The sequence below is a fragment of the Perca flavescens genome, chromosome 11 (genome assembly GCF_004354835.1).
Source record: "Perca flavescens isolate YP-PL-M2 chromosome 11, PFLA_1.0, whole genome shotgun sequence".
Taxonomy (NCBI): domain Eukaryota; kingdom Metazoa; phylum Chordata; class Actinopteri; order Perciformes; family Percidae; genus Perca; species Perca flavescens.
In genome coordinates this window covers 7,720,677-7,733,280 of record NC_041341.1, presented here as the reverse complement: position 1 = coordinate 7,733,280, position 12,604 = coordinate 7,720,677, and the positions used below count along the sequence as shown (strand labels likewise).

Sequence of the window (12,604 nt, the reverse complement as noted above, 5' to 3'; positions counted from 1 at the left end):
AAGCATTGTCATCCTGTAAGCCACTGTCATTAACCCCTTCAGACCTAAATACTATCTACTCACAAAAAAAGATGCATCTTTTTCTTGCTCATATTCCAATTTAAAATTAGGCTAAAAATATCAACTAATGTCTATTAACTTTTTTTATGTCTGCTACAATGAAGTGTAAAATGTTGTTTTTACAGATGATTTAGGGCCAATAAGAGTTCTGATGTCACCTAAAACAGACTTTCCTGCAACCTGAAGAGCATGTACGCTGGTCATGTTTGCCATTAGAGCACAAAGACAATCTGCAAATAAATCATGTTTTCATTTCTCTTAAAAGACAACGTTTTGATCTACACATTCTCCCTCTTCTTTGTGCCCTGCAGTTTAGCATTTTTTTGTCCTGCGCCTGAGTATTTTTCCTGGATGTACGCACACTTGGTCCAGCTTTTCTGCATGTTTGCCGTTCGACCATCTCAGTAACACTCACATGGGTTCAGCGGTTGACTGACTTCATTTTAAGGCATCTCATCTGCTTCTAATGAAACCTCAGCTGTGACTTCAAGCATTTCTCATCACCTAAGAAACCAGCCTGATACTGTGTAAGTGATATTTCCTTTTACTTTATAATTTGAAATGCTGAAAAAATAAAAATCTGAGATGTGGGCAGTAATTCAGCAGCCTGGGACCAGACTAACGAGCCTCTATCTTCTATGTCCGTAAAATATGCACGTCCTATACCTTGCTTCTGACTCTGTTCAAATATTTATATTACATTTGAAATTTAATGTCACAGTTTGTGCCTTTTGCAGAAAATGTTTATGTCTACGTTTACAAACTAACTCTAGATATATATGTTTTAGTTTTTTTCCCCTTTATTCAGAACAGCTGAAGAGAGACAGGAAATGGGAGAGAGAGAGGGGGATGACATGCAGCAAAGGGCCTCGAATCGGATTTGAACCCAGGCCGCTGGCAAGGACTGAGCCTACATGGGGCGCACGCTCTACCGGGTGACCTAGAGGCCTCCCCAAGTATATACACTAACTATGTCCTAACTAGGGTTGGGTATCGTTTTTTTTTTTTTCAATTCCGGTGCTAAATCGATACTTTTAAAACGGTGCCGGTGCCTAAACGGTGCCTGAACCGGTACTTTTCAATAAAGTTAAAAAAAAAGAAGAAGAAAAGAAATAAGGGTAGTAAACAACAGTCAGTGACTTGTTTATTGCTAAGGCCATGGTCAAAATTAAAGATTTAATAATAATGTAATAACTATAACAATAACTTATTTCACCAGTAAATTGCTGTTGAACCCCAGATGGGAAAAGGGTATTTTACAATTACTGTGAATGCACCACAAGGCTACCTGTTTTAAGTGAATCTGTGTTGTTTAATTCCGACAATGGCAGCTGCAAGTGAACGCACCGTCTGTGTTGTTTAATTTCGACAACGGCAGCTACAAGTGAACGCACCGTCTGTGTTGTTTTATTCCGACAACGGCAGCTGCGAGTGAACGCACCGTCTGTGTTGTTTAATTCCGACCATATAAACATACTGTATATCTATGAATTGCGACGGCAGCTGCTGCGCAGACTGTTACATCCCGCTGTTGAAGTCCTCCACAGTGAAATACAGTCACACTTTACACTGTTTAACGTTAGCTGTCAGCATTTTAACCGTGATTAATCCAGCTGCTAGCTAAAGGTAGGCTAACGTTACATACTGTCAGGTGTAGTGTAAAGTTGAGCACCGAAATAAGGCACCGAAACTTTCGTTCTTATTCGGTCGCGTTACTACCGTTTACGTCGGCACCGGTTCCCTATTGGCACCGAGTTTCGGTACCCAACCCTAGTCCTAACAGAATTCTCCTCCTCATCCCCTAAATCAAATACTGTGCTACCTTTATTATGCGTTCAAATAATACTTTCATCAGCCTCCTGTCTATTTTAGACCTGATGTCCATTAGGATGGACATAACATTTTGATAAAATTCAGAATATAGTGCATTTACCATGTTAATATTACATCCATTTCAAGACGCTAAGGTCTGCATAGACAGAAATGAATATTCAAAAGGGTAAACCTCCTGTTTTGTCTGCCATGCTTGGCTGAAATCCAATAACAATTGACTTCTGTTGCCATGGATGGTATGAAGGGGTTAATCAAGTGTGGAGGAAAAAAAACTGAGAACGTTCTGGTCAAGAACAAAGAGTCCAGTGTGTCTGGCCCATTGAAGGATAACTCAGTTTGTTCCATCTGCCAGGAAATGCACTTCACCACAACACAGCTCCACTATAAACCAACACCGTTGTGAGGATTTCCCTCCTGAGTTCCCTTTGTTTTGACTCGGTACTTAAATGAGAATAGTGTGAATACCGAGACGGTGAATGTCGATATGTTTTATTGAATTTCTATGTGGTGGAGGAGACGGAGCCAACTCTGTGCACTATAGCCAGCAGACAGAAAGCGAGGAGACCCAGAACAGGAACGTGATATCCTAACAGAGCTGTGATGCGTAAGACACGCCGCTGAGCTCTTAAAGGGCCACAGGCCAAAAACCGATGCCGTCAAAGGAATGCCCTCTGACTATGTGTGCGTGTGTGTGCATGTGTGTGTGTGTGTGTGTGTGTGTGTGTGTGTGTGTGTGTGTGTGTGTGTGTGTGTGTGTGTAAGATGTGTGTGTGTGTGTGTGTGTGTGTGTGTGTGTGTGTGTGTGTTTATGTGGGAGGAGTGGGCTGCTGCAGCTGTCATAGGGAATGCCCAGTTCATGACGCTCTCCCCAGGCCTGGCTGGAGAGGGACACCAGCCAACGCTTACTGTGTGTGTGTGTGTGTGTGTGTGTGTGTGTGTGTGTGTGTGTGTGTGTGTGTGTGTGTGTGTGTGTGTGTGTGTGTGTGTGTATTTGTATATATGAGGACACTCACACACACTCATCTGTCTTGAGGGAAGCTGTAATGAAAGTTGACAGCGAATGGTGGACAAAGTCAAGCGTCCGGAGCCTCTGTTACCCAAAGATCCAGAGCTTGGCTCGGCGGCTACATCTCAGCAACTTCAACCAGGCTGCTACATTCTTTAATTCCTCTCTCCTATCCTTTGTTTGACAACCGGGCCATGTGGCTATAAAAATGTTGTTTTACAGCCTGTTTAAACTGTTAAGGGAGCAGAATCCATAAATTCTGCCCGTGACTTTTAACTTTTAATCAAGAAGGAGAGGAGACAAGAGTAGCTTCCAGGGAAAACTGCAGCGCTGAGATGCAGCCTCCCTGATGAATCAATGAGGAGGTCAGGCTTTCTAAGCGCAGGGCAGCACAGCCAGCCAGGCCACCTTGAAGACACCAGACACTTATATATAGAGGTTAAGGTCCATGTCTGGCCATGACGGAGAGAACTCACTCACTCCAGTCGTACGTATATGACTCATCCTTATCACAACACACTACCATGAAAACAATATATTACTTTTTTTCATTCTTCCAGCAGTGTTTCCTTTAGGATTTTTTTTAGCAGCGGGGGCAGGTCTGTCCGAACAAAAACTGGACGTGGCCAATAACCTCTCAATAGTTCTACTTGTTGTTAAATTGCAATGTGAGCGGCAGCCAACAGGTGGGTGCATTATGTCGGCAGCATAGTTTAAAAGGCAAACGCGACTACATTTTTTTGTACAGCCCTATTTCTGATACCGTGGTGGCAGAAATTTTGCCGTGGTGGGCCGCCACTACAAAATCAACATAGAGGAAACACTGCTTCCAGCATGGCCAGCAAGAGACTTTAAGCTACAGGGCAGAGCAAGCAACACACAGTGTAGAACAATAAAAAGCCACTGTTAGTTTAGGATAATCCAGGTGTGGTCTCACAGTCTGTACACATGTGTTTTGCTAGCCTACCTGCGGTTATATCCATATTATATACAGTGCATTCATGTCTTATGGTGAAAGTTCTGGACAATTTGTTCATCTCAGCCAAAAAGTTGGGATGCGTGGAATTGTTTTTGTAAGTTATTTCATGAATTTTCTCAATTCTTCCAAAAATGTCTGTTTGTGCTGTAATAATAATTCAAACATTTACATGTTAAGATACCAACTTCACTTGACCCAGTCACTCCATAAGGCATGAATGCAGCACTATCATGTATAGGTGAGTGGTTAAGTAGGGAATGGTTAGGCTGCCGCGAAGGCCTGGCCCCTGGCCCTTGGCCCCTGGCTGTGCTGTGCTGACCCGAATTCTCACTAGGCCTTCCTCAGATCCGCTTGCACCCAGAGGTGGGGGGGGATGCCGTGCGCCAGTCCAGCACACGGACAGAACTCGCCAGCACACGCGACTCCTGGACACTCTGCGCAGAGCCCGCTCCTGCCAGCGTGCCAGGGCACTGCCAGACTAGTGCGCGTGCACACACACGCATACACACACAAACACACACACACACAGGTTCCAATCCAGGAAGGTTAGAGTAGAAGCAAAAGGGAAAGAGATGTCAACAAGTGTCAAAAGTTCAACACAAAAATGTACTCAAAATGAAACAGAGGTGAACATAAAGCTCAGGTGGGAAAGGAAGGAAATGATGATGGTGGTAAATCAATTGAAGTGATTAAAGAAGGGAAATAATCAGTATCAGAAAGCATCTGACTGAAGAGTGAGCTAGTGTGCAGTAGATGTATTACATAAATATGTGAACATAGAGTGAGCCAATAGAAACCGGTTAGCTTAGCTTAGCATAAAGACTAAAACCGGGAGAAACAGGTTAGCCTGGCTCTGTCCAAAGGTAACACAATATGCCTACCAGCACCTCACTAACTAACACGTTATATCACTGGGTCTTGACCAGTTGCTAGGCAACCAGCAGATGCTTCAGGAAGTTACTGATTCTGGCCGAGAGAAACTGATGTGTTTTACGCTCTTTTTTTTTTTTTTTTTTTTACAGAAATAAACAAACAAGAAATAACGTTAGTTGTGTGGCCGGGTTGGCTCGGTGGGTAGAGCAGGCGCACATATACTGAGAGGTTTATGCCACGACGCAGAAGTCCAGGGTTCAAATCCGACCTGTGACGATTTCCTGCATGTCTTTTTCCTGCATGTCTTTCCCACCTCAGCTGTCATATCAAATAAAGGCAGAAAAGAAAAAAAAATAATCTCAAAAAAATAACGTTAGTTTAAAGAGCTTTAGAGGTGCTGGGAGGGAGGTTTTGTGCTCTTTGGACAGACCCAGGCTAGCTGTTTCCCCTCTCTTTCCAGTCTATGTGCTAAGCTAAGCTAAGTGGTATCAATCTCATCTGACTCTCGGCAAGAAAATAGTCCTTTAAGCTTGTCTGCTTGTCTCTGAACCTGTAAAAACTCTGGGTCCAGACACTAAAGAAAGTAATGTGTGGGCTGAGGAGACAGAAATTGAAAATCAGAACACTGAAAGGGCAGTTTCAGCTTTTTCATCTAAACTAAGTCAATTTATAGACACAAGACTTGAGAGCATGTATCACCTGTGGCTACTCATGTATGTGTGTTGCACGAGGACACACTGGGTAAGCTTACCTTGGCATCTTTGGCGTAGTAGAGGGTTCGGCCTCTCAGTTTGAAGTAACGCTTTTTCCATCTTTGGAAGGAGCTGGTCTGTTTCAGCAACAATCCCTCCTTTATACTCGTCTGGAGGGACAAAAGACACAAGACAAAACATTTAAAAATAAACAGTTTTATGGTATCAGAGAAAGGTTCCATCACAAAATAACAGAAAGCTTCAATCTTTTCTCACAGACACTGAATCTCGCTCTCAGATGCAGAGCACCCTCTTGTATTTATCTACAGGAAACAGTCGAGATAAAAAGTGTGTACTTTTTATGCGTGCGTGTGTGTGTGTGTGTGTGTGTGTGTGTGTGTGTGTGTGGGAATCTGAGCACCAATTTTATGCATGGGAGACAAGGAGTAGGCCAAAGAGTGGAAAAGAATGGAAACCCATTACACACACACTATTCCTCAATTCTCTGAAGAGCTATAAACACACATCACTCTCACTCAACCCCTTCCCCTAGGCCAGAGGGGGGTGGGGGGGGAGGACGGACATAGAAGGCGAGAGAGAAAGTAAAAAGAAAGAGAGTGAAAAAGGGCATCCCATTGACTGCTTCTGCTACCTCGGCCGTCTGACGAACTCAGAGCAACTGGACTACACACAAATATGTCTTTGACCATGCAAGTTTGACAGTCTAAAAACAGACCGCACATAATCACTTCATGAATGTTCCACATATCGGGAACATTTCATGGTGATTTTGACAGCGAAGCAGAGGAGGAGGAGGGAAAATATGCAGTATACCATAGGGTAAGAGACAGAGATGATAAGGTTAAGAAGGAACAGATGGGAGAGTGAAAATGGATTTAAAATGTATTTAAAAACCTAAAAGAATGACGGAAAGACAGAAAGAGAAACAAGATCTCCCTGTCTCCTATATAGTGTGTGTGTGTGTGTGTGTGTGTGTGTGTGTGTGTGTGTGTGTGTGTGTGTGTGTGTGTGTGTGTGTGTGTGTGTGTGTGTGTGTGTGTGTGTGTGTGTGTGTGTGTCACATTAAATCAAACCATCTACACCACATGTGTCAAACTCAAGGCCCGCAGGCCAAATCCGGCCCCTCGCAGATTTGGATCCGGCCCGCATATCAATTTAGGTTCACAATAACTTTTGGCCCGTCTAGTTTTTGTAGCTTTTTCAATGTTTGGTCACTTTTTCTGAAGTTTTTGTCACTTTTGCAGACGATTTTGGTGCTTTTTTTCCCCAACGTTTTTGGGGCCTTTTCTGGTGTTTTTTTTTCCCCCAATGTTTTTGTTGCTTTTTTTGATCTTTTTTGTTGCTTTTTTCTTTGATGGCTTTAGTTACTTTTTGGCTGCTTTAGGGCAAACTGTAAGTGAGAAGACTATATGAGACAGGCAATAATCCAGTAAAAAATCCTTGGCTTTTCCGATTAAATGAAAATTTTTCTGGATAAACTAAACATGTCCGGCCCTTGATGTGATTCTTATTTTCACGTGCGGCCCTTAGTGAAGTTGAGTTTGACACCCCTGATCTACACATAACACACACTCATCATCATTACAACCACCATCATCTTGCACACATTAACACACACTGTGGGCATACAGAGCAAATACAGCGAGGCATGGTGCAGTGGACATGGAAACGATAAAACACATACAAACACACACACACACACACACATATATGTAGAGGCTATTTATAGCAAAGGAAGGCTGCTCTCAAAGGGGAGAATTACAAAAGCTGACATCCTGCCCACCAGCTGTGTCAACTTAAACACTGCTGCAGAGTACAGGCTCACTGTGGATACTAACTACACACACACACACACACACACACACACACACACACACACACACACACACACACACACACACACACACAGTGGATGAAGCTGTCATATACAGAGCCAATGGGAGATCACATAGACTATTACACATGATGAAAAGAGTTGAATTTTTAAGTGTAACTTTCACTGCTTCACTACAGTGTAGTGAGTAAGTAGTCTCGATTCACCCAAATTAAAAAAACTTATTTTCTAGTGCTGTCAGTTAAACGCGTTATTAACGGCCTTAACGGCTTTTTCTTAAACTAAACTCTGTCGGTTGGATAAAACAAGGATCTTGAAGATGTCACCTTTGGCTCAGGGAGATGCTAATGTGCATTTCTTACTAATTTTGTGACATTTTATAGACAAATGAAAAGAATCGACAGATCAATCTTTAACAAAACAAAACAAAAAGTCAGTTGCAGCCCCAGTTTTTTTTTATAGTGTTTCTATTTGCAAAAAAAATGTAGTTCCAATAACAACTGTTCACAGTGAGATCCCTGGATTACTCTGAGTCCTGACAGTATTTCAGGAAAGAGATATTGATGCGATTTGTCTTTAAATCTCATTGTTTGACACTGTTAGCAACAAAAACTAAATTACAGTCGGATTAATTTTAGAGGGGCGGGGGAAGATATCTCAAATCCTGTTTGAATTCAACTTAATCTAGATTATCTGTCTGGCTAAATACCACTAGAGGAAAGACAATTTTTGTCATTTTGGTGCAGTGATCCTTATGAGGATGCTGTGTTGCACTTTCATAAAGTCAAAATCAAAGCAACAGAGGTTGATGTATCTTGACATCTAGTCCCTAGTAAGATCCAAAAACACTGGATCCTACACTTCCCATAATGCAATTTGATAGCATCTTTAATACGACTCTTTCACTCCAATTTGTAACACAAACCTTCTGTTAAAGAAAATGTGTAGTCAAGCAGGGATTATTTAAATCATGTCCCTTTTCTTAGACTTTAAAAATCTCTCTTTAAAGCCAGAGAAAATGTTATACTATCACTGTTTTCACAATTTGAGTGACTAGTCAATTTTCTTGAAGTGGAGTGCCCCTTTAAAAGGTGACATACAGAGGGCCCTTGATAGAATTCAAGTGGGTCCATCTTAAAAAGGACCACTTTAAGTTCACTATAATGAAGGAATTACGATTCAAAATGAGGACTTCAACACAAATCTTCCCGTAAAGTTCCCTGTCTGATGATGACAAACACAACAGGAAGAGGACACACCGCAAATTCTCTGTCTACCTACGTTCACTCCCTGCTTCCCTTTCCGTAGGTACGGCCTGAAGACCAAATTCCTGCAGTGGATTAAGGTGAAATACCTAAATGTTGACTACCCTATATGGACTGAGCTGCTTTCGCACAACTACAATCATAGTGGGACTGAAATGCAGCTGCAAGGCAGATTAAGTCATCATTTAAACATGTTGCACTACCGCAGAATACTGGAAGTTAAAGAGTGCGTTCAGAGATAGCCTAAGCAGCTATCTCTATCTCTAACTGCTACTTAAGAAACACTGGGCAGCAGTGTTGCGGTCAAGATGGCCTAAACCGAGACCAAGTCATCACCAAGTAGGGCTGGGCGATATGGAAAAAATCAGATATCACGATATTCTTGACCAAATACCTCGATATCGATATTGCGGCGATATTCTAGGGTTGATAATTGGTGCTTTATCAAAATATCTTCACACTTAGATTTTAGATAAATAATCATCAGTAATGTGGACATACTGTAACAGGCAAATAATAGAACAGCTAGAACAGTCTGGTAATGCAGCCTTTAAAACCATTAAAAGACAACACTTATGTCATAACACGATATTACGATATCCAAAATCTAAGACAATATCTAGTCTCATATAGAGGTGGGCGATATATCGTTTAGACGATAATATCCAAATTGTTGTCTGGACGTTTTGCAAAATTGGGATATCAAATATCTCATAATTTGTACAATCCGACCCCCTAAACATGAAAAGAGCTGAAGGAAGTTAAAAAGAAAACAAATAACGCACACTATAACCTTCTAAACAATTATATGTAGCGATTTTAATACTGTCTTGGTTTGTTTGACTGTATTTTTTGTACAAAATCACGATCTGCTACTAGGACTTACCTTGCGCGTTATGAAGTTCACTCATGTCAACAAAGATGGCGGTGCGCGATTGTGCAGCGGCTCTCCTGTCGGTGTATATTTATACAAGTACGTACAGCCACACTGAACTAATCCATACAGGACCACGATACAACACAGCTGTTACGAGAGCCTTCCAGGCAGCTCATAACATCCCGGAGGAAATAGCCTGACCGAGCCCTCCAGGTTGTTGTCGGCGCTAGCACGCCGAGCTAGCTATCTACCGGCAGAATGAGAAAATAACTCCGGCACGACCAGAGGCGGAGGACTGCATTTTTGTGCACAATGAATGGAGTACCAACTGCAGGATTGTTGCCCAGCACGGCTCACCTGACCTGGAGCCCTGTCGGTAATATACTGACCATTTTATTTACTACGAAAACAGCACACTGCCATCTACATAGCCCCCGATGCTAACGTTAGCAAAAGTTTGGTTCACTGCTAACCATAGTGAACAAACTGCAGCGCGATCACCTGGATACGGGATACAGGGGACTTTAACAAGGTGTCCTTAAAGTCTGTTCCCCTCCAGCTTTCTCCCAGCATGTAGATTGTGTTACTAGAGGGAAGAACACACTAGACCATGTTACTCTAACATCAAAAAAGCACACAGAACTGCAACTCTCCCTCACCTGGGCCAGTCAGATCACATCCAACTCCTGATCCCAGCATAAGTCCCGGTCAGAAGGACTATACAGCCAAGTATAAGGACTATCAGAACCTAGTCTGACCCGGCCCTGTCCCAGCTCCAGGACTGCTTCCAATAAGGACATGGTTGTGTGCAATATGTTACAGAACAGAGCCCTTTGTTTATTGTTATGATTTCATCTTGCTTGTACATTTTCCCAAGAGAACCACCGAAATAGCCTCCGAACAGGGCTTCTTTTAACTTCTAGAAGGATTTCAAAAATATCGTCTGAATATTGATATCGAGACATTGAAAAATAATATTGAGATATTCATGTTTGTCAATATCTCCCACCCCTAGTCTCATATCACGATATTGATATAATATCGATATATTGCCCAGCCCTATCACCTAGACTAGAGTGTATTCAGACCAAGACAAGACCAAGACTTTGAGTGGTTGGGGAGTCAAGACCAAGACCAAGACCAAGACCAAGACCAAGACCAAGACCAGTGAGAGTCCCTCACTGCACGACATGACAAAATGTGAAAATGCTGACCATAGGCACTGCTCAAATTGATCTGAAAGATCCACATTCCCTTAAAAAAAAAAAAAACAAGAAAACAAATTAAGATTATTCTTCATTATCCCCTTTTATTGCCATAAGTGTGTCATGAGAAATGCATTGATAAAATAATAAAAAGGCAGTTGTGGTCCAGACCGGTCTTGAAATAAAAACCCTGAGTCCTTTTTATCTGAGACCGAGAAAAGATGGAGTAAAAATACGGTCGATTCCGAGACAAGACCTTCAAAAAAGTGGTCTTGAGACCGATATCAAGAACAAGACCGATCTCGAGTACTACAGCGCTGCAGGGCAGAGTTGTCAATGGTTTTTCCCTAAACATGCAAACACATGCATGCTCACGTGAACATATATACACATCTTGTAAACTGTACGATCAGCAGCTTGGTCGGCTATAGTCCAACAGGAAGAGGGGAACACACAGCAATGAAAGCAAAGAATCAATGAACACCTCATGACTGATTGAGGCGAACAACTGGACCTGGAACTGTGCTGCGTACTGTAAGCTGGGGAGTTGCGTTGTTACACAGCAGAGTATGAGCTGTACTAGTATTCACACTACAATATATAGTTTTATCTCTAAAGTGGAACTTGAACAATATATAGTTTTATCTCTAGGAAATCGCCACCCACCCGCAGTGTACAGTGGTGGCTTTTTTCTGTTTTGTGTCATCTTCAGCAAACTGACCAAAATTCCTCACAACCTTGTTCGGAAAGACAAATGCAGTCGAGTCAAGCTTTTAATAGCCGGAGATTTTGTCTTGGAGTGAAGCATCTGAAGCGAAAGGTTCAGACTCTGAGCCCCAAAAAGTCACAACATAAAGTACAACTCAAATCCTCTCTGCCCAGCCAGAGCACCAGCAGTAGTGACTTTGCTCTAGTTGGATGTTCTATTTTCTATTTTGTCCCTCCTTGGCCTCCATAGTTCCTTTCCTTGTCTTCATCTCCTTCCTGTTGCCAAGTAGGCCAGAAGTGATCTATAAATAGTCCTTCAGCTTTGCCTCTGTGCACTGCTCTTCACTTCTGCTAAATTGTGAGACACAGAGCGAGTCCTGTGCCAGAGAGAAATGAGTAACCTAAGCGCCATGTACCTTACACCCACACTCTGCCAGACCACTGACAGGGTGACACACACATACTCTAAGCCACGCACACACACACACACACACACACACACACACACACACACACACACACACACACACACACACACACACACACACACACACACACACACACACACACACACAGGCTTATACAATGGACAAAGGCAGTTCAAATGAGTCCAGCAGCTGTGGTTGGTGGATAAGAGCAGCGCAGGAGTTCCCTGAAAGGCTAAATGAAGAGAGCAGAGCGGCTCGACGTCCTGTCTTTGACGATACCCAGACAAACAGCCAGTCAAGCAGCTTACCCACACAGCTAGTTCATGGAGGACCTCACCATCTATGAACCTAAGCTAGGGCTAACTAGAGTCACCGATAGGCTCCCTTATACCAGCTTCTCTCTCTTACTTTATAGCTCCTCCAGAGCACTGTGACTTAAACCAATTACCAATTCCCTTCTGGGCCTCACTGAGGTTTCTACCTAATTAATCTGATAAAAAAGCTTGACTTTCCACCTCCTTTTCTGGTTAGCTTAATTGTTTTATAAGTGTTCAAATGCAAAGGTTAAAGATTCTTAAAATGTACTCCGAAATATTGAAGGTTGTGAGTTGTAGTGATCCACTTCACATATCACCATAATTGAGATCAAATCCAAACATGGTTGAAGTTGCTACGAACCCCAAATCATTCTGTCAAGTGGGAACATGAACAGGGCTGCAACTAATGACTGTTTCCATTATCGACGAATCTGTTGTTTATCTTCTCGATCAATCAATTAATCATTTCGTCTGAAACGTCAGAAAATTGGGAAAATTGTCAATCC

The 12,604-nt window shown here is 42.4% G+C and overlaps 1 protein-coding gene across 4 annotated transcripts in view; it reads right to left on the bottom strand.

Annotated features, from left to right (window-relative positions):
• dgkh (diacylglycerol kinase, eta) overlaps window positions 1-12,604 on the bottom strand; it is an 86,037-nt gene that overhangs the window by 62,521 nt on the left and 10,912 nt on the right. For 3 of the 4 annotated variants that reach the window (XM_028591650.1, XM_028591649.1, XM_028591651.1), the window contains one exon: window positions 5,503-5,613. In XM_028591650.1, coding sequence (XP_028447451.1) covers window positions 5,503-5,613 — 111 coding nt within the window. Of the gene's footprint in view, window positions 1-4,197; window positions 4,263-5,502; window positions 5,614-12,604 lie in introns of those variants that run through there. The other variant, XM_028591653.1, reaches the window with a different exon arrangement.